The 22,850-nt window shown below is 28.3% G+C and overlaps 1 protein-coding gene across 3 annotated transcripts; it reads left to right on the plus strand.

The window, feature by feature from the left end:
* The first annotated feature begins 5,020 nt into the window (after nt 1-5,020).
* LOC123299819 (sodium- and chloride-dependent GABA transporter 2-like) lies at nt 5,021-20,644 on the plus strand. Of its 3 annotated transcripts, XM_044882193.1 has the most exons (8): nt 5,231-5,247; nt 6,779-6,812; nt 6,901-7,019; nt 16,881-17,022; nt 17,101-17,379; nt 18,258-19,435; nt 20,281-20,439; nt 20,504-20,644. In XM_044882193.1, the coding sequence occupies exons 3-8, from the start codon at nt 6,981-6,983 to the stop codon at nt 20,615-20,617; spliced, it is 1,911 nt and encodes a 636-aa protein (XP_044738128.1). In that variant the 5' UTR covers nt 5,231-5,247; nt 6,779-6,812; nt 6,901-6,980; the 3' UTR covers nt 20,618-20,644. The 3 variants fall into 3 exon arrangements, with proteins under 3 accessions (XP_044738129.1, XP_044738127.1, XP_044738128.1); XM_044882194.1 differs by lacking the exons at nt 5,231-5,247; nt 6,779-6,812 and adding an exon at nt 5,021-5,039; XM_044882192.1 differs by lacking the exon at nt 6,779-6,812 and having other exon boundaries at nt 5,153-5,247.
* Nucleotides 20,645-22,850: the final 2,206 nt, after the last annotated feature.

Raw genomic sequence — 22,850 nt, forward strand, 5'->3', positions numbered from 1 at the left:
AAATTGCTTCTAAGGTATATTTAACATTGATTTTATGGGAAAACGGTAGATGGATGATATGTTTTGGTAGATTTCTGCAAAACTAGTCATTGAAAATAAAAAAAAATTCTTAAATTAGTGTTAGAACCTGAATTAATTATTGAAAACAAAAACAAACCCTTTGTGCCCGACTAATTAATGTATTAGCACGGTAATGGGGATACAAATTTAAAAAATATATTTTTTCAATTTTGACGGTGACTTATGTAATAAGTTAGCAATAAAAGGCGAAAAGTAAGAATAAAATTTTTCGATATCTGAATTGATTTTCAAAATATCGAAAATTGAAAATTTTGTTTAATTATTTAGCTTTCGATATTTGGAAAACCAACGAAGATATCGAAAAATTTTATTCTTATTTTTCGTTTACATTCATGAAGTTATAACAAAATTCACCATCAAAATTGAAAATAAGGTACGAATAATTTCAACCACAAGTCTAAATTTGCATTGGCACTCGTACTACCGTAAACAAGCTACGTTTTACGCACTTCTGCATCATGGATCTGTAGACAAAAAAATCATATCTTAAACCATTGTTTTATTTTTAAAATTCTTCCAATTAAGCACTTAGAATTAAATTAATTACCTTCATAAGAGTTAAATGAATTTTAATAAAATATTTTATCAGATTAAATTATTTCTAGGTAAGTAACTGTGTACCGTGAATACAATCAAAATGGAATGGATCAGTTTTTAAAGTAAAAAAAATATTTTTGCACCTTTAATGTACTCATTTCAAATTAATGAAGTAAACACAAATTTGACGTACGAAATGATTGGTAAATTTTTTGTTTCAAAAATTTCATAAATACACTCGAACTAAGTCCGTTCATTCCTGTTTATGAATAAAATTATTACATTGTAGTCTAAAGTTTAAGAATTTATTCTCCATAAAAATTTTATTCATTATCTAATCGATGAAGATTACCTTCACGCTACGTGTTATATGACATAATCTTATTCTTTAAAATTAAGACTACTTAAGTTAATTCAATTGTTTTAAAGAATTAAATCAGATTAAAAAAAAACTGAACATTCAAATTTTGTGTACATCAAAAATATTGTAAATCATTTACCTAGCAAATGTTTTCAAAATAAGATTTGATTAAAACATTCCTTAGAAAAAAATGTTGATAGGTTTGGTTAGTTTTTGTACACATGAAAAAAGGAAATAAGTAATTGAAAGTATATTTCAACTAGTCTAGACATTTTTTGTCGTTTAAGATGAATAGTGTAGATAATACTAATTAAGTTTAGTAAAAATATTTGATTCTTATAAATATTTAGAGGAACTGAGGAAGCGCCAATGTTTATTAAAAAAAATATTATTTCAGTAGGTCACATTAATAAAGATACATTAGTTAATTGGATTCCATAGAGAAAAAACAATCATTACTTTTGTTGTCCATTCGACGCTCAAATTTCCCTCAAAAAAATGTATTTTGTAGGCCAAATATTATTATCTATAAATATATAGGAGACTTTCTATAGATCTATATAGATAGATAGTCACTCATCACGATATCTCTGGAACTATAAGACCTAGAGACTTGAAATTTGGCAGGAGTATTCCTTTTGCCAAGTAGAGGTCAGCTAAGAACGGATTTTACGAAATTTCACCCACAAGGGGGTTGCGGGGGTGTTCATGGATAAAAAATTCATATTTTTAAATTATGGCTTTTAATAGTTCAAAACTTGGTCAGAATGTTTTAAATTACATTTAGAAATTTTTTTAACCTTCGGAGGGTAGAAAGGTGTAGCGAGAAAGTGGGAAGGAAATATCGAATATTTACAAATATACCTAAGTGGGGTATCAAATAAAAGAGCATGACGTGTACATTACAAAAATGTTATCCAACGCGAGGAAATGTGGAGGGAGGGGTGCAAGTGGGGATGTTGCCCAGCAAAGCGGGTATATTTTACGCCACGCAAAGCGGGCGGGTAACAGCTAGTTGTTTATATAAGGATGAGTTTTTGTTCACTTCGAGTTGAGACATAGTTATTGAAATAAATAAAACGATACTCAAAATTAATTTTTTTTTTAAATATTGATATTTTGATTGCAACGCAATCATCGTCAGTAGCAAAATTTATTCGTATAACACATTACAAACATTTTACACAAAATTAAAAAATTAAAAATAAATAAGCAAAACATTACCAACAATTACAGTAACGATTTACAAAAATATTTTTATTTCGAGTGGCGTGGTATTTATTTCAATAACTATAATTATTGTTGTTTCAGCGATTGTAAAATTTTACAACAAATTTCTTTTTCCTTTAGCATTGCCTCGTCAGCATCTCCATTTTATCATGGAAATATGCCAAAAGTTAGTTTATATGGTCCCAAAAATGGTATTGCCAATATAGTTGAAGAAGACAAGTGGGGAGAACGTGCATCTGAATATCTGAATGAATATCGTTACTTATTTTTACAAAGCCCTGTAGCTTTGTGTCTCGAAAACATATTCATTATTCTAAGCTGAACATATGCAGAAATGATATGTTAAGCATTGATAATAAATATTTATATTATACGTTTTTGTTATATTCATTGTCTATAATATTTAAGTTAAGAGCTTGAATCTACTTTAGTGACATCTCTTGAATCGAGTGATCTATATTATAATTTATTGTCTATGATGTTAAGCCAATTCAAAGAAGAATTCGTTGAAATAACTTGCGAATGACGGACGGAACACCGTTGATTTTTAAATGAGATGAAAATAAAAATTTCAGTCAGTTTAATTAACTTCAAATTTGCAGAAATAGTAAGAAGTAGGTGGGTTATATAATTGTAAAAATGATGCAAAAATAGCCATATCGATAATTCGGTGAAAAAGGTGTACCATATCAAGTACCCTTTTTGGGGAGAAATTTGTTCCCTATAAAGAAGAGCTTCGAAAGAAGAGCAAACTACGATGTACAAGGAACCACACTGACTGATTGTTGACAAGGAAGGCTGTTTCTCTAAATTTTAGCACCGAGACCGATTGGAATTAGTCTTTTTTTTATCATATTCCTCTATTTTAGAAAATAAAGAATTTTTATACAGTAAAATACCGTATAAAAAAAGAACCAGAAGCTATTCACTACTGGAAGATTAAGCCCTTGTCCGGGGCCAGTTCATGTTGGAATCAAAATTCAACACTGGCGGTTTCTCTGCTTGTCATATACTTTTCTATGAGAAATCTATAATTTTCACAGCAATGTTCCGAACATTAACATTAAATCAATTTGATCTACTTATTCTTTTAGTAAAACTGTTTTCCGGGGTATTTAATTTAAAAAAACCTTATAAAAACGTAACGCTGGGATTATATATGATTTTTTTTTTAAATTAAATATAGATACAACGTATTCAAATCTTAATAAACGTATTTAAAAAATCTATATACAAATTATTAAAAAAACAGTGTAATAGAATTCATATCTTTAACAAATTGGTATGATAACATGTACACTCAATTTACTAAATTTATGAATCAACTTACTTTTTCTTAGATTTTATATTGAGCCTGAGAATAAGAATGCTTCAAATAAAAATATCAATTCTTCTATTGAATTAAATCAGTTCAAAATAATTTTACTCGATTCACATCAAAGATTTATTTAATGTTTACTTTAAAACAAAACTTACTTTTTTTTTTTTTAATTATTAAACTTTTTTACATTTTATTCTTGTTCTAGAAAAATATTCTATGAGTTGGAGCCCCTACGGTTATCTTCACGAAATCTTTTGACTATCTGGCATTCATTAAGTAGGTTGAGACTCAAAATTAAAACTTAAGTTTAAAACTGATTCGAGAAAGAGTCAAGAAATTGATATATACATGGTGGACCATTTTAATCAATTATGGCTAATATTTCATTTTATAGTTAACCAATCAAAAAATAACATAAACAAAAGTGGCAGAGTTTGTTGGGTGACATGGTTCTCCAGTTTACTTTAATAGTCGATTTAGATTCTAAACGGTAAAAGATAGAATAACAATTTTAAATAGATACTTGATCCCCATAAAAAATTCGTTAGCTTTCGGAGGAAACGCGACATAAAAGTATGCCATAATTGCATTTAATCGAAAGAAAATACGCTAGCCTTAGAAAATTTTTTTAGACAAATGCTATCAAGGACAATAAGGCTCACTTGGGTGTGGTAATAACTTTTAAGCCCATGTAAATTTGAAGAATTGGAATTTAAATACAATGTCATGGACACAGGCAAATCTCTTCTATTGCCCTTGACAATTTTTTGTAACTACCGTAAAGCATTTTTCTGTAACTACCGTGTTTTTTTTTTCGATTAAATGCGATAATAACAGTTTTTGGAAGTCAACAATTTTCGAAAAAATGTTTCAAGTTAAAGATATTAGTTTTTTTTTGAGAATCAACTTTCTAATTTAAAGTGTTACTCTATCTCTTACCTTTTAGGATCTAAATTGACTGTTAAAGCTACCCGGAGAACTAGATCCAATCTAATGTCAGAACATGATGTCTTTCATCAAATTACATCAAAATATTGTTACCATTGATAATTTTTGCTATTTTTTATCGATAATATAAGCGGAGTCAATATCTAATTTTCGTAGAGTTTCTAATTTAGTAGGCTACAAATATTTTTCGCAACTATTGATGTGAGTGAGTCCAGATCAGAGTCCCCGTTCTTTTTTCAGGCGAAGTAAAATTAAGTAAGGACTAAAGTTTCAGAGAAGGAAAAAGTTGTAAGATCCAATCTTGAAAAAGGCTCTTAATTTATAGTCGCCCTGAAGTGAAAAATAATACGCCTAGATCTAAAACTAAAGAACACTGACATAAAATAAATTAGAGTCTTGATTCAGATTTGCTAAATTTTGTTGAATACAATGGTCCGTAATTTTTTTTTAATAATTAAAAACCTAACATGTATGTATGTATATAAATATATTTAAATAGCTTTTTTCAGTCAATAAATCAAATTTGCATTAAACATAGAACTCAGAACCTCTCAGTGAAAAGTAATTTGAATTGTTTCCATTTTCTAAACCAATAATAATAAATAATTAATTAATTTTTTGTGTGCTAAATAACATACTATTTTACATAATTAAAAGTACAATTGTACTATAAATTTAATGTTTTATTAATAAATTTTATGGGTCCATAAGAAATTGTATATAATCATTTAGTGTCATATACACACACACTCACAAAGTGACTTCGGGTGTAAGTGGTGTCAAGTAATTTTGAAAGATTAAATAGTCTAATAGCTACCAGACCAAAACCTAACAGTATTTTCTTGTGGTTGAAAATTTTTCGAGCAATAAACTCGAATTACACAATCGTTTTTACAATGAACTTCTATCATCCAATTATTTTTTAATGAGTAAGAAATGTGTAAATTTCATTTTAAAAATGTTAAGAACTAAGGAACTTTAAATTACAAAGTTCTTCCATATAAAAAAATATTATAATCGAATATTATTCCGAATGGGTTAAATGAATGTTTCAAATACAATTCCATTGGATTTAGATTTGTAAAATCTATATATATTTTGCACCAAAAATGTGAACGAAACGAACGTTGCATGCGAGCAAAAGTTTTTACAAGCAAAAAAATTTGACTTGAATAACCTTTGTTTAGACAGATTTGCGTCAGATTTAAACGATAATAATTCTAACTTTTCCAACTTAGTGTCTAGAAATTGACTACAGTTTTGTATGTCAAGTGTATTTTTAGCTTTTGGCATCTCAGCCAATGAGAGACCAAAAATGATTTTTGACCATAATTTTAAAATTTGATCCCTTAAAACTTAGTTATGTATCCGGGATTCCTCGAGAAAAAAGTCTTCTTCGTACTTGACGGGATGTTACCTTACATGTTCTAAGCGCGCATGTAATCAAGTGGACATAACTTTAAAAGTTAAGCGCTGGCTTATTTTTACTAATCAGAGTTTTCAACGAAACCTGGGAAACATTCTCAACCTTTAGGACGGATACATAGCTTGTCCAAATATACCGTGTCTGCCTCAATTTAAAATATTAATAATTATTTTTACTTTTTAGTACAATAAAAACTTATCCTATAAAATGTATTTTTGACATAAATTATTTAATTAAAACTTAAAAACGAGCATATATCAAATATGGTGGTAGCGATGGGAAAGTTTGGTCTTTCTTACCATAAAAATGCTTTGTCATCTGACTTGCACAATGTTGATTCTGCCAACCCTTATATTTGTTACCCATATTATGGGAGAGCATAACAAATAACCATTTCACCTTCTTGGGCGGTTTTGGATTTAAAATGCATAATTTCAGCTCAATCAGTTGAGGATAAACTGCTTTAAAACTTAGTTGCAATATTCAACCCGAACAAAGATACATACAAAATTGCAAGTTAAATAAAAGATTGTAGAAAGAGTTTTTTTGGGATTTTATCGAACTATATTTATCGAAACCAACTTTGCTGCAGAAAAGCCCTGCAAACTACTTGAGCATGTGTAAACGTGTAAACGCTGTAAGAAAGCTCAATTCATCTGCCCAAATTTACATGCACATTGAATCATCATTTTCCAAATCAAATTTCTGACACATTATTATTATCAATCTTCTCTTTTGTGAATTAATTCGACGACTAATTTGCTTCGATTTGGTCTGATAGCTTCTAGACTATAAAATATTGATAATAAAATAATACATAATATGAAAATAATTATGTTCTAAACTTAAAATTATACTTTTAATTATTAAAAAGGAGCGTGTGTGTAGATGTGTATTTTAGTATTATAGTATGTGATTAAAATTTAATACCGCAAAAATATTTAAAAAAAATAAAATTATTTTTAATAATTTGAACGTTTTGTGTTTTGTTGTCAGGTGTTGTGACTGGTGACTGACTTTTTATATCATCTCAAACACACAGGTGTTTTTGGCAAAATATTACAATAATATTTATTATGGCTAATAATAAAAAACAAAATAATAATGTTTTTGAGGTACTTACATTTTTATTTAAAAAATTCTTAAATAATTTCTAGGTTTACAAGTCGTATAAAATATTTATTGTTACTATTTTTTTAATTTATGTTTGCAGTTAAATCTTATTGTGAACTAATTTTTTAATGTGTGAAACATGTTATTTTAATTTTCTTTGGAAAAGGGCAACTTTTTGCATAAGGGCTCTGCTGCATCGAATATTTTTTTAAAAATATTTTTTTTAACTAATAGCTAAATATTGTAATTTGCAGATTTGAGATTTCATAGCTTCTCATAAATTATCTTCTTTTTATTTTTTGAAATTTGATGTAAAAAAACAATGAGCAACTTATTTGTAAATAAATTGTAAATTTTTAATTGGTCTATACAGACCTTAACCAGGATGTATGAGCATGCCAACAATGTTTGATTTAAAGGCTAAAAGTTTTTAATAGGTAGACTTTCACTTAAAAAAAAACTTGGTTAAAATTTCAGGATAGGAAACCGTTAATATTTTTAACCCCCGAATTAAAAAAAAGGGTGTTATAAGTTTGATCGCTATGTGTGTGTGACTGCGTGTGTATCTGTTTGTCTGTGGCATCGTAGCGCCTAAACGAATGAACCGATTTTGATTTTTTTGGTTTCGTTTGAAAGGTAATTTAATGAAGAGTTTTCTTTACTATATTTTTAGCGCTTAGGGTTTAATGGAGAGTGTTCTTATATATGTTTTGAGTACGAATTTAGGGTTCCGTACCCTAAAAATTTGTCGGGATTTTTTTAGATTTTGTAAATTTCACTTGTAACAGCCGTAAGGTATAAGTATATTAAAATCTCGGATCCAGGGAAGGCCAAGGAATCTTTATAAAAACTGTGCGACTGCATTGTTTAAAGCTTATTTAACAAAGTTAAAAACAAAAATTTGTGCAATCTGGCTCAGGGAGTGGGAGTTACCCCTTCTCGGCGATGGAAAAATTTATGCTGAAGATGACAACGTGAATCGATATAGGAGTTAATTCTAAGCAAAAAGTGTTATTGCTTAAAAAGCTTTAAACAATGCAGTCGCACAGTTTTAATAAAGATTTATTGTCTGTTCTTGGATTCAGAGGTTAAATCTTACGGCTCTCCACTGTAAAGAAATTTCCGAAAATCGGCGTAAAATACTAATAGACGATATAATAAAGTCATCAAATTGCTACTTCATTAAGAATTTAAGAGTGTATGAGCATGACCATCAAGTATTGGTAAAAAATTTAAAAAATATATTGCTAAAAAATATATTTATGGGGAAATCTGAAAAACGACATATTTTGAAAGTTTTTGATACTTTTCAGATGGAACGAATGGAAACAAGAAAAAAAACACTTTTTAATAAAGCGTAAACATATTAGGAATGACCTAGAAAAGAAAAAAAACGAAGTGTCTCGATCCACATAAGGGATTTACGAGTAGAGTAGATTTAGGATTGAATATATTTTAAGCTTATTTTCAACTTTAATAATGAATTTTATTACAAATTCATGAATGTAGACGAAAAATATGAATAAATATTTTCGATATTTGTCTAGATTCTCGAAAGCTGAATAAATAAAGAAAATTTAAAATTTTGCATATTTTGAAAATTACGCCAAATATCGAAAAATTTTATTCTTACTTTTCGCCTTACATTGTCAAGTTATAACATAATTCAATATCAAAATTGAAAAAAATAAATTTTTTTATTTGTTCACCGGAAATTACTTCATCCTTAAATCTATAATGAAGTGAAAATTAGATGATTTACCGCCTTTTAGAGTTCTGCTCGAGTGTCGACTTTATGAAAAACAAATTTTTCAAACCATTGATTTAAGGTTTATCCTTATAAAAAAAGAAACAACTTTGGGTTGAAACATTTTTTCGTAAACATCACTGTTTACCCGTGAGAGCGCAAATTGTATTTATTGGGAATATCAGTTATGTGTGTGCGATAAGTATGTATATATGGCTATCTTTCTTTGCTTATTTGACGTTATTATTTCATGAATTTTAGGCGAGTTTTAAACGGTTCTTACTTCTTATTTGACGTATAAAAAAACGATTGCGTAATCAAAACTGTCTTTACATGGTATTTCAACAATTAACTCAGTCAATGGTTTGTTTTCACTTGTTTTAAACTATATTTAAACGATTTATGTTTAAATATATCTATTTCTTATATATATTTATAATATTTCTACTTTTTAAGAAATATACTCCTAAATTAAAAACCTGCTTTTTTCTTACTCCGAAATATAATTATATTCTCTAAAATCCGAATTATTAAAAAATATTTTTAAAAGGAAAAGTATTTTGCTGTTTAAGTTATATTGAGACTATAATTATTATGGAGTAGAAAAATATTAAAGCAGGTTTTTTTTTTCTGAAAAAGTAAAAAAATTGGAATAGAAATATTTGAAGGTAAAACTATTTTAAAAATTATTGTAGTAGGAAAATTATTGAGTAATAAAATAAAATTATTTTTATGCCAAAAGTCATTGTATGAAACTGGTGTTTTATAAAATTTTCAATAACACCATTTCCATTATGAGAATCGTTAGTAAGCAAACTTGTTCACAAATGAATCACCTTATGAGATAATTTTCAACTTACCTTACCTTAAAAAAAGCGTAAAAAAAAAGTATATTTGGGTTTTTACCAACTATATCGACATTTAAAAAAAGTCTGGGTTTTTACACGCTATGTAATTTTACTTATTCTTCTTTTAGTATAGGAGACAAAGTTTCATTGTTCAATTCACGACTCTACAGTCTGCCTTCTGGTAAATAAGCTTTTGATGCAATTCTTTGGAGCACCAGAAAATTAAATTATTTGAGTTATTTAATCAAATAAAAATGGACTCTATAATTGTTTGCAGTCAGCAATAAGTCCAGATAGACATCTTTTACAAACCAGAAATGATAACGGAAGTCAAAATTAAATGGATATTTTGTTTGTAATTTCGTGCAATTTGCTTATTATAAAAATTTGTGTTTTTCTGATATTAATCGAGAAATTCTTAAAATAAAAAACGAAGCACTAAGTTGATAGTGGTGTGTCAGATCGAAAAGCGCCAAAGGATTTTTCGTTCCACTGTGATACTAGAGCCTACTTAGTCTGTATGCGATTTAAGTTTTTGACATGTATCATAAATTTTTAATACAAAATATTAAGTTTTATATAATAAATCATTAATTTAGATTTATTTAATTGCTAACTTGATCAGATCAGTACTGTAATAGAAGCTTCCCTGTGATATGATTTTATTAATTAGCGTATATTGAAATCATATTCACTCCTGCATATTGAAAATGAAAAATTTTACACTTTAGATTTCTAGCGTATACCCTCTGATTTTCATGGACTATATAGCGCATACTTTTTGCTGATTTTTACGATTACAGCACTGGACATGACCAGGATACCCTTACACTTTAAAATATATACAGGGTGTTCTGTTATTAATAGCAGAAAATTACACCAGTAAATTAAGCTTATCAAGACAAATGGAAAAGCTCTTTACCAAATTTCGACCTGAGACCTAATTCGGTAGATGTGGCGATGGGAAAAATAGAAATATTCGAGAATTCACAGACCTATCAAACTCATTAAATTAGTAGGTTTCACTTTAGAAAATAGAGGGTGTCACTTTAGAATATTGATTTAACTGGGTACCGAATACTAAAAAATATTTTCTGGTCGTTGTTTATAAAGAAAAAAAAATACATATTCATCAAATTATTTCACCAATGCAGAGACACTTAGATGTAGGAGGTATCAAATTATACATTAATATAGATATTTTTTTAGTATTCGCTATCCAATTAAATCAATTTATTATCAATTATTGTTTTTTGATACTCCCCTCTATATTCAAAAGTGACCCCTACTAATTTTTTGAGTTTGATACGTCTGTGAAATCACATACCTTTCTATTTTTCCCATAACCACATCTCCCAAATTAGGTCTCAGGTCGAAATTTGTTAAAGAGCTTTTCCATTTGGTTTAATAAGCTTAATTTACTGGTATAATTTTCTGCTATCAATAACAGACCACCCTGTATACCCTTGTACTTAATAATATTTTAAGGAATTGTCTGTGATACTTGAGCTGAAACTAAATATATTTTGGATCTGATAGCTCCTGGACTAAGATAAGAAAATAATACATAGTATGATAATAATTATGTTACAAGTTGGAACGAAAGTCTGCTTTTTAAATAACGTGTAAAGTGTGAGATCGTCTGCCTTCGCAGATACAAATTTTTTTATATTTTCTCCAATTTTTTTTTTGGGTATTTTGGTGGGGGTTTTATCTGGTAGGGGCCATGCTTATTCTATAAAACGGTACTGTTTTGAACTTAAAATCGCACTTAATTTAATTAGTAAAAAAGAGAGCAAGTGTAGATGTGAATTTAATAATATTATGTGGTTTATAATCTTGTATATTTTGTTTTGTTGTGACTGGTGACTTACTTTCACATTTCAATCACAGGTGTTTTTGGAAAAATAATATCCATAATATTTATTATGGCCAGTAATAAAAAACAGAATAATAATGTAATTGAGGTAAAATACCTACATATCTAAAACAAATTATTGTAAAATTTTTTAAAATGACATATTTAAGGACGTATGAGCAAGGATATATAGGTAGAATTTTACTCAAAGAATATGTGGTAAAATTTCAGCATACGTATCCATGCAAATTGCATTGGGTCTCAAGAAATATAAAAAAACAACATATTTTGAAAGTTTTTGATAATCTTCACTTGGAATGAATGCAAACAAATTTATAGAAAACTTTTTAATAGAAAGTAAACATATTAGCAATGACATGGAAAAGAAAGGGCTGATATTCGTCTTATATCGTCACCATTAGAATTAAAAAAAATTTATTTCTTAAATTTGTGCCCCCCATACCGTGCTCATACATCCTTAATAAAATCGAGAAATTCGATTTCGAGAAATCCGACACACACGACTAAAAATTTATTTATTTAAATATTTTGAATTGTAGTTTTTGTTTAATATTTTAGTATACCTGAAGTTATTAGATAACACGTTACGTTATTTTTTTTTTGGTATTTTCAAGGGGGTAATTCGCTTAGCTTACGCAGTTCCTGTGTTCTATTCAATGTAAAAATGTTATTTAAAAAAAAGTAATCTTACAATTTTAATTTTTCTTTTGACACTGATGAAAAGGTTTTTTCTTTATTCTAAGAAATTTTTTCTTAACTGGTACAATTTTCGTTCATATTGGAAAGGGTTTCGATTTCATATGGAGTCATAAATTTTTGAATTTATCTAGGTAATATTTTTTTTATTGAATAAAAAGATATTAATTGTGTAATGTTTATCGCTATCGAAGTATGACCTTAATATTTATGCAGAAAAGGTTTTTAACAAAGATTTTATTTATTAAACTTAGATTTTTACTAAATTAGACAGTAGGTAATATTTCTCGAAAATAAAGGAACCTCAAATGATCAAATGATTGAAATCAAATTGATCATTAGTAGAAGTAGCCGCAAAATATCATATACATATCTATGTAATTATTTTAGATAGATTTTTATACCATGTATATGTGAAATATACATAGTATATTAAGTTCAGTCCCAAGTTTGTAACGCTTAAAAATATTAATACTACGAAAAAAATTTTGGTATAGGTGTTCATAGAATCACCTAATTAGTCCATTCTGTCTATTCGTCTGTCCGTCTGCCCGTCTGTCTGTCAACAGGATAACTCAAAAACTAAGGGATATCAAGATGAAATTTTTATAGCGAACTCAGGACGAAAAAAGTGAGGTCGAGCAATATAGGTCAATTGGAGATAGAACAAAAGTTTAAATATAAAAAAATTTCCTTATACAAAAATAAACAACTTTTGTTTAAAACATTTTTTTTGTAAACATCACTGTCTATCCACGAGAGTGCTAATTAGGTACAAATTTTATAGTATATATTAATATGGGAATATCAGTTATGTGTGTGTGCCAATTTAAAAGTGGATATCTTTTTTTATTTTCGTGACGTCAAAATACAAACGATTGCGTCATTAAAACTGTCTATACATGGTATTTCCACCATTAACTCGTTGAATTGGAATTGAAACATAATTGTTCGTTTTCACTTGTAAAATTTTGATTTTGACATTGATTTTAGCCCTAAAAGTAATGAGTAAATTTTCAATCTGTACCTATTCTAAAAAATTATGCATGTGTACGTGTTACAACAACCATAAGAACGGAAAACAGATTGCACGGCCTCATTTGCACGTGTTTTCGTTGTTTTGCCTATATTTTTTTTATAAATTTAAAGCTTATTAATGAAGTAGATGAAATAATACTTTAAAAAAATCAGTAAAAATTAATTGTCATCTATTCAATCTTGACACTGCAATTTTTCAAAGAGTAAAATCACAAATATTTCAAAAGAAAAAAATACGTACAAAGTATACAAACAAATTTTTTTCCTTTTATAAAAGTAATTTTTGAAGTGGAAATCCACTTTAAAAAATAATGATTGATTTATCACAATATATTTTCTTCTGTTTTAATTGTATTTTAAGTCACTGATCTAAATAAAATATTGGATAGTAGGTGACATCACATGATGTGTCGGAAATAGTGCGCGCACACTTAACTTCTAATGAAGACATCTAATGCAGACACATCGGCCAATGCTAAGAGTACAGATATCCACTATCTAGTGTTACAGATCAGTGATTTTAAGTACAAATTACACTGTTAAAAATATCATCTTGATATGTTTATTTTTATTATTATTATTATTGTTTTAATTATACATATTTAAACGGGCAATTTTTGTACATATATTATATAAATTATGTATATCCAATCTAATAATATCTTATATATAATATATAATATATAATATATAATATATAATATATAATATATAATATATAATATATAATATATAATATATAATATATAATATATAATATATAATATATAATATATAATATATAATATATAATATATAATATATAATATATAATATATAATATATAATATATAATATATAATATATAATATATAATATATAATATATAATATATAATATATAATATATAATATATAATATATAATATATAATATATAATATATAATATATATATTATTTATATTATTTATATTATATAGATTATGTATATTATATATACAGGATGTTCTCTTATTGATGGCAGAAAATTATACCAGTAAATTGAACTTATCAAGATAAATGGAAAAGCTCTTTATCAAATTTCGATCTGAGGCCTCATTCGGGAGATGTGGCGATGAATTTGTGGCTATCAAATTCATTAAATTTGCAAGTGTCACTTTAGAATATAGAGGGGACCATAGATAATAAATATTTATATTATACTAGGGACTATCATAAAACAATATTGATTGTAAATTTATTTAATTGGGTAGCGAATACTAAAAAATATTTTGCTGTCTATTTATTAAGAAAACAAAAAAATAATACATTCCTTGATAGCTTGAAGAGGGAATTGGAGACATTTAGACAATGATAAGAAGGAGAATATTCGTAGATGAAGTTAATAATTTAAGCATACATAAGACACATTACAATATATAGAGCTCCATTCATTGATAAATTTGACTAATGGTGATCGAGAAATTCTCAATTTTAAAGCTTCAAAAATATAATTCTTATTTTGAAATCATAGCCTTTCTTTGACGACCTCTTCAATCGGAAGCCCGTTGACGTAAAAACCTCTTGCTGTTACTATAGAGTTCCAAGTGGTCCATCTATGTGGCCAGGGATGTATCAACCCATTTTTGGATATCGCAACGAATCCTATTGTCGAAGTGTGTTCCACCCCAAGACAGCCACTCTAACCGTACCTAACTTAACCTAGCTTAACATTCATTAAATTTGATTTTGTTCTTGTTTAAAATAGGAAAAAACCATTGAAAATTATGTTATTAAATAATAATAATTATTATTTTAATTGTTTTTATTTGGTAATGTTAAACTAGTTTACTAACCAATATTTAGTATTTATTTCATATTATCAGTAATGTCATGATACTAATAATACGGACAAGCGTATTGTATTACAAAAACAAGAACCATTTTAAAACGTATAGTGTTATCAATAAGGAAAATGTTTTGTTGTGTTGCATTATTCAATGTTAATGATAATCAGACCCGTACAATCCAAGCATTGAAGATGTAAAAAATGGCAGGATATTTTAAATGTCGAGAACGATTGACGCATTGGAAAAAAGTTTTGTTAGCGTCGCGTCGCGACACATGCATATTTGTGGCCAATTGTATTTTAAACAAGTGGCAACAAACAATTAATTTTGGATTTGGGTTTGTTTATCGAGCGCATTCTCTTTTGCATTTAAATAACCAATTTATCTATATTTATCTATCCTTGATATTTTGGATTTCCTCTAGAAAATTTTTTAAGTATTTCGTTTCCAATGACTTTATTTTAACACATAAGAAAGAAAAAAAAATTCTGCTTCATATTGACGACACTGCACAACATATAACGGATAATGTCAACATTTTTCTCATTGGTTTCTTTTAAGTTTTTATTCTATAGAACCCTTGATTGATTATTCATTCAATAATTGTAAAATCCGAAGTTTTTATTTAAAAAAAATTGTTTATGATAATCCGTTTCTAATTAATGAAATAATTGTAGGCAAAATTAATAATCATTATCAATAATTATACAAATTTTTATCAAAAAATTGACATTTTTAAGATCTATTGCATAATATTAGGAAAAAAAGTTTGTTTTATCAAGATGAAAAAAATTCCAATTTTTATAACAACCGAATTGCGTCATTTCCTTAGAAATCAATAGGTAACAATCAATAATGTTCCTTCCAAATTCCTGGGATTCTCGAAAAAACATTCCAAGAAAAGTCATATACTCAGTGCATTTACGGATTGACCCAAAAGTTTGTGACACTATATTTTTTTATTCATTCATTTGATACGGAATTGTTTGGAGACCTTTAATCAGACTTTGCGTATTCGGAAACCCTTTTAATCCTTCCATCGCCATTTTGAAAAATGCCTTTTTTACGTTTTGGCCTATATCTTGCATTCTATTCATTCAAATTTGATGATTTTGATGTCGTTGCACAAGCCTGTGTTTTATCTTCAAACCCTTTTATGTCAAAATACACACTACGATTGATAGAAAAAAAAATATAGTGATAGCTATATCAAACTACTCGTAATTCAGCACTTTTCAAAAAAAAAGTTATATTTATCAACAGCTGCAGTGCACTATTAAAAAACTATTTGCAAAAACCGTTATAAAAAGAAACTCACGAAAAAATCGTTGACTTTCGACACAATAACTTTTTTCTATCAATCGTAACATGTACTTTGACATAGATGGGTTTTAAGATAAAACGCAGGTCAGTCCAATAACATCAAAATCATCAAATTTGAATGAAAAGAACGCAAGATATATGCCAAAACGTAAAAAAAGCCATTTTTCAAGATAGTTGCGAAGACGTTAATTTCCCGAATACGCAAAATAAGATTTAAGGTCTCCAAATAACCCTCTATCAAATGAATAAATTTAAAAAATATAGTGTCAAAACTTTTGGGTCACACCTCTACGATTTATGTAAGTGTACTGGACTAATAGCATAAAATTACCAAAGATTACCCATAAATGTTTTTACTTTTTTCAACAGTAATAAATACTTTTAATTAACAGATAATTTTTTTATTTAAATGATTTTATTTAAAATACATAAATTTTTGGGGTCGATAAAAAACAATTACATAAACACAAATTTTATTAAATACTTTCTTATATTATACATTACCGATAAAATTTTTTTTCTAGGTCGCTGATTCCAGAACAAATTTAATACCAACACGACCGAGTTGGGATCGACCACTTGAATTTTTTCTATCACTGATTGGTTATGCTATTGGCTTGGGCAATGTATGGCGTTTTCCATATTTATGTTATAAACGGGGCGGGGGTAAGAACAAAATAAAAAAAAATTAAAATCATATACAAGTTTAAAAATCTAAAAATATGGTAATTCGTATTTTCGCAGGTGCATTTTTAATACCATACAGTATTATGTTAGTTACATTGGGTTTACCAATATTTTTTTTGGAATTAGCTGTTGGACAATTCACAAGTATGGGTCCTACGGAAGTATTTAAAAATATTGCACCGGCTTTTCATGGTGTTGGATATGCAACACTTGTGGTTATTGCGTTAGTTGTTATTTACTATATGGTTATTGTAGCGTGGACTATTTTTTATACGTTTGCGTCGTTTCGCAGTGAATTACAATGGGGATCATGCCTAAATAGTTTTAATTCACGAGGTAAGGACAATAAAAATACATTTTTGAAATTAACGTAGTTCTTCAGAAAGTTTTTTCAGAAAATTTGCTATTTTTCTTTGTGGGAATCGAAAAAATCATTTTGTCATGTGACAACCAATATTAGCTTAGAATAGAACCACGATGACAGGCTTGAACTGGGTTTCAGAAGGCGTTGAAAAATAGAAGAATATTAAGAAACCATATTAATTTTAAAAATACTATTCCAATGTAGGAGCAAACTGTCAAAAAATCTCTTTTATTGGTCTAGTCATTCCATAGACCACTGCTGTTTTTCACTGCTTTTTTAGTGATTGACTTAATTAGTGACCTTCTCAATAGTAATAAATTCCGTCAAACGAATGAAATTAGGTAAAATTCATCGATATCTAAATGAATTTTGGAACGTTTTTGATATTGAACGGTGACCATTATTTTGCTAGACAAAATTACATTCTGCTTTCGAAAACAAAATGTATTTAGTCTATCTTGCTAATAATAATGGATTTCATATGTTGATCTTCTGTGTAGTCTATCTTTAGAACCAACCTATCGACTTAATTAATTATTTTATTATGGTTTAATAGAGAATATGCCCTTTCAAATGATGTATCACAAGGTGGGGAGTACCATTTAAAATTTCAAAGTTGCGGCGGCTAGGGGTTAAGAGATGAACCTAAAATTTTCTAGATACCAGTTTTGAACTTCCTTTTCGACATCTAAATCGACATGCCAGATCAAGAGTTATTAAGAGTGGGTACTTTTGAAACGAACACACTGTATTTTCGGAAATGGTTAATCTGCATAATTTTTTAACGCTTAATAAAAAAAATTTTAAGTGTATCAAACCTGAATAAAATTATTAAAATTTTTGATTCCAGACTGTTACAGTAGTTTAGAAGAAGTCAAATGTACTGATAAAAATTTAGGTAATATTAACGATACAATTTTTTGGAATAAAACTTGTACATCAGTCAAGCAAATTTGCGAAGATCATCATTTATTTTTTAATGATGTGAAAAATTGTCGTAATGGAACAGATGGACCTTTAGTTGCCATAAATAAAGTAATAAGTCGTATTTATGCATCACAAGAATATTATGAAAATCGTGTACTTGGTGCAAAAGATGCAACATGGGAAAATTTTGGATATCCACAATGGGAATTAGTTTTGTGCTTATTATTAGCATGGATTATTGTATACTTTTGTATGATTAAAGGTGTTCAATCGGCCGGAAAAGCGGTTTATTTTACGGCACTATTTCCATATGTTATTTTAACTGCCCTATTTATACGTGGAATTACGTTACCTGGTGCAATGACTGGTCTAAAAGCATACATGGCTGTTGATTTAAATTTATTAACCGAAGTAGATACATGGGCAGATGCAGCTTCACAGATTTTCTATGCGTTCGGAATTGGATGTGGATCTTTAATTACATTGGCTTCGTATAATGAGCTTACGAATAACTGCCATCGAGATGCAATTTTGGTTTCTATAGCAAACGCATTTACCTCATTATTCGCTGGATTTTGTATATTTGCTGTACTCGGATTTTTGGCACACAATTTAGATATGCCTGTTAGTGAGGTAGTAACAGATGGACCTGGGCTAGCATTTGTTGCATATCCCGAGGCAGTGCTAAGGATGCCACTGCCACAATTATGGTCCGTATTATTCTTCTTTATGTTATTCATTTTGGGATTGGGAAGTCAATTTGCTGGTATTGAGGCGATAAGTACAACAATTTTAGACCATTGGCCACATTTACGGGATCGTCAACCGATGGTTGTTTTAGGGATTTGTGTAACATTCTTTCTTTTGGCTATACCAATGTGTTGTAATGGTGGTATTTACTTGTTTACATTAATGGATAAGAATACAGCTTCATGGGCGATTTTATTAATCGCATTGGCAGAAGTTGGCTCAGTATCTTGGGTGTATGGATGTGATCGATTTTTGAAGAAAGATTTGCCATTAATGAAAATGGTTTTGTCGAAATTTGCAATCGTTTATTGGAAATCAGTATTAATATTTATTTCCCCGTTATTTTTAGTTGTAAGTTATTTCTAAAGTTGTAAATTAGCCTCTGAGGCTAATATCTCAAAAATTATATTTCTAAGCAGATTTAACCCGCCAGCAGTCGCGTTCTGGGCATTTTTCTCAAGCTTGATTTAAAACATAAAAAAAATTATTTTTAAAATGGAAAATGGTTTTTTTATTAGAAAGCTGGTGCTTTCCGTGTGGTCCCATTTCAATTTGGTCAAGTTCAGACCATTAATGAGAAAAGCATATAATTAAATTTGCATTAAATATGTGCGCGACAAAAAGACGAATAACTCAATATCACGCTAACCGATTGCGATGATTCTTTTTTTAGTGACAAATTTGTCAGTATAGTTCAAATTCACAAAAAATCACAAAATAAAAAAACTTTTTACCAAAAAAAGAAAACTATTCCAAAACAAATTTAACACTAAAAAGTAGAAAAATAACGCTAATATAATGTAGTTACAATTATTGGTATTTTTGGAGTCAGTGTCAGCCAAGTTAATGTAGCACACTGTTCACTGGTTTCCTTGGCTGACCGACTTCAAAAATACCAACAATTATAACTTTATTATATTATCGTTATTTTTTTTTTTACTTTTTATTGCATATTAATTTGTTTTGGAATAGTTTTTTTTTTTAAGTCGGTTTTTTTTTTGCTTAAAGCTTTTTTTAACCATTGAAAACCCGATTAACTTGAGCATACCTGAGGTCTTTTTCAAGATATGGAGTTAGTTCGTTAGATTTGATACTATAAAATTGAGGTTGGTGAGCCCATATTTCGAGAACATAGTTCGAATTTAAACGAAACTCACTTATAAAGGTACGATTATACTATTCCATTTGTATTTTAGGGTGTATTCGTATTTACAATGGCAACATACACGCCAGCCTCGTATGGTACATCATACGTATTTCCATATTGGGCGGATGCAATTGGTTGGGCAATAAGTTTAAGTACCTTAGCACCAATGTTTGGTTTCCTAATATATCAAGTTTGTTATTTAAAGAACGTAAGTTGTAAAAAAATTTTTATAAACATTTCGAACTTTTTCATGATTATTTTCTTTGTTAAAGGATTGGAAAACATTATTTACACCAACAAATTTATGGGGCCCAGCAGAAGTACCAAAATCACATAAAACATCGACGGTTTCGAATATTAATTTAGGTTTATCACCAAAATCATAATTCGTTGATTTTTTGGTGAAAATAATTCTTGTGATATATTTTTGTATATATTAATTTAACTTATTTAAAATTAATTTTTTTTAAATATAAAATGTAAATAAATTCTTAAACATTTTGTATAAATTTCTTACCAAAACATAGACAAAGAACCGACAACAAAAAAAACATAATAGATTATGGTCTGCAGAAAAGTGATACCGCTGCAGCAGCAGGTCTTATGGCAGCTTTGATGGAGATTTTTTTGATATTTTCTATGTGAGCATTACATAGTAGAAGGAAAGGGCTTAAAAACGGCTCTGTTTAAATTTTCTCGCGTGTAAAGAATGTGTGTTCCAGCATTTGCAGTTCCAACGATAAAGCTATAGAAAATTTTTTTTTCGACAAAATTTAACGAGGAATAAAATTTATGAAGTTATTAGGGGCCAAAGTTTCAGAAATTTTGACAGTTTAAAACACGATATAATTATGCCTACGTTCCCAATTTTGACCAATTTACGTTAAAATTAATGTCTCGAAAACGAATATTAATATCTAAATTTTTTTAAATAATTTTTTTCTAAAAACATTTCTTTCAACGCTCCCACTTTTTTTCAGTTCTGCAGAGAGAATTTTTTAATATCGTAAAAAATAACTGAGAAGACAGTGAGTTTTGCATGCCTTGAATTGGGAAATCGCAAAATTTTGTAGCGATTATCTCGCAGTCTTAACGATCAAAAACTCATCAACTTCGAAATCTCACAGCTAACATTATTCTGATTTAAAAAAATAGGCTAAATCTGTAGACAAGTACAAATGCTGGAAATACGTTAAATGAAGCTCATCTCAATGTTCTTTCAACTTCTACATTTTAACCTCTACTTTCAAGCATCTTCGAGAGTTTTATTAATTTTTCTGGTAATTATTTTATACCTACATCATTACAAAAATACCTGTTATAAACCGTTTCTTGGCGATGTCTAAAATAAAAAAAAATAATTTTTGCTGATCCATGGAAACTGAGTGTAGAGGTAACAACCAACTCTCAAATCGCAGACTTTCAGACTGTATCCTGTACATGTGTTATGCCTTCTTCAGATTCAGACATGTGGACTTTTCCAAGAGGTAGAGTCTTATCCTCTCCGCCCATCAAATAACAATTTCATAATCGTAGCTATTATAATAAAAAAGGCATATAATATGTGCATTATTTGCTACAAAATGAAATAATGAAAAAATTAATGAGTTTGAAATTCGAAAATTTGCTGTTTTCAATGACGGTGATCATTCCAATTGAGAGTATTTAAACATTATAAATTGTTAGTTACATTTCCTGTTTATTAATTAATTAATACTTAGAATTTTTTTTGTCCCAAATTCTGATGTCATAATGATTCTACAGAATTTGTAACTAAATACATTGTTTAACAATTCACAGGGACGGATGTTTTATGCTACTTTAAAAAAATAAAAAACAACAATGAAAATAAAAAAATAAAAATAAAAAATAAAAAATAAAAACCGCTTGAGATGCGTTGATGCTAATATATATTGAATACCTTTTTGTTTATCGGTAACAAATCTTTAATATTAAATTAGCATACAAATAATACATACACTTACACTTACATTTTGAGAGCGCAACTTACTACTTTATATAAAATGACGATGGTGTAAAACACCGAAAAAAAAACTCGTAAGGAGCAGAGCTCCATCACTATGGTTATATTTCCCCGTCAAAATCATGCTTCATTTTAGTTAATGTTTCTTATTGAAATGGATTTTTAATAGAGAGCCGTAAGGTATAAAAACTGTTCGACTGCATTGTTTAAAGCTTATTTAAAGAAGTTAAAAACTATTTGTGTAAGCTTGGGTCTTGGGTTTAAATGTAAAAAATAATCCTTGTAAAAAAAAAAACAACTTTTGATCGAAACATTTTTTTGTTAATCATCATAGTTCGGCTGTGAGGACACTGATTAGATTAGAACATAAATTATACCATTAGGCTAATTAAAATTCTTAATTAAACAAAAAATAGGTAATTTGAATTAAAGCATATTATTGTAAATAATAAACTCTTACTGTTTACAAGATTCCCAAGGACCCAAGATTCCAATTTTGTTTTTAACTTCTTTAAGTAAGCTTTAAACAATGCAGTCGTACAGTTTTTATAAAGATTCATTGACTGGCCCTGGATTATGAGGTATAAATCTTACTGCACTCCACTATTTGTCTTTTCATGTTTTTGAACAAATGC

This window comes from Chrysoperla carnea, chromosome 5 (assembly GCF_905475395.1).
Source record: "Chrysoperla carnea chromosome 5, inChrCarn1.1, whole genome shotgun sequence".
Lineage (NCBI taxonomy): Eukaryota > Metazoa > Arthropoda > Insecta > Neuroptera > Chrysopidae > Chrysoperla > Chrysoperla carnea.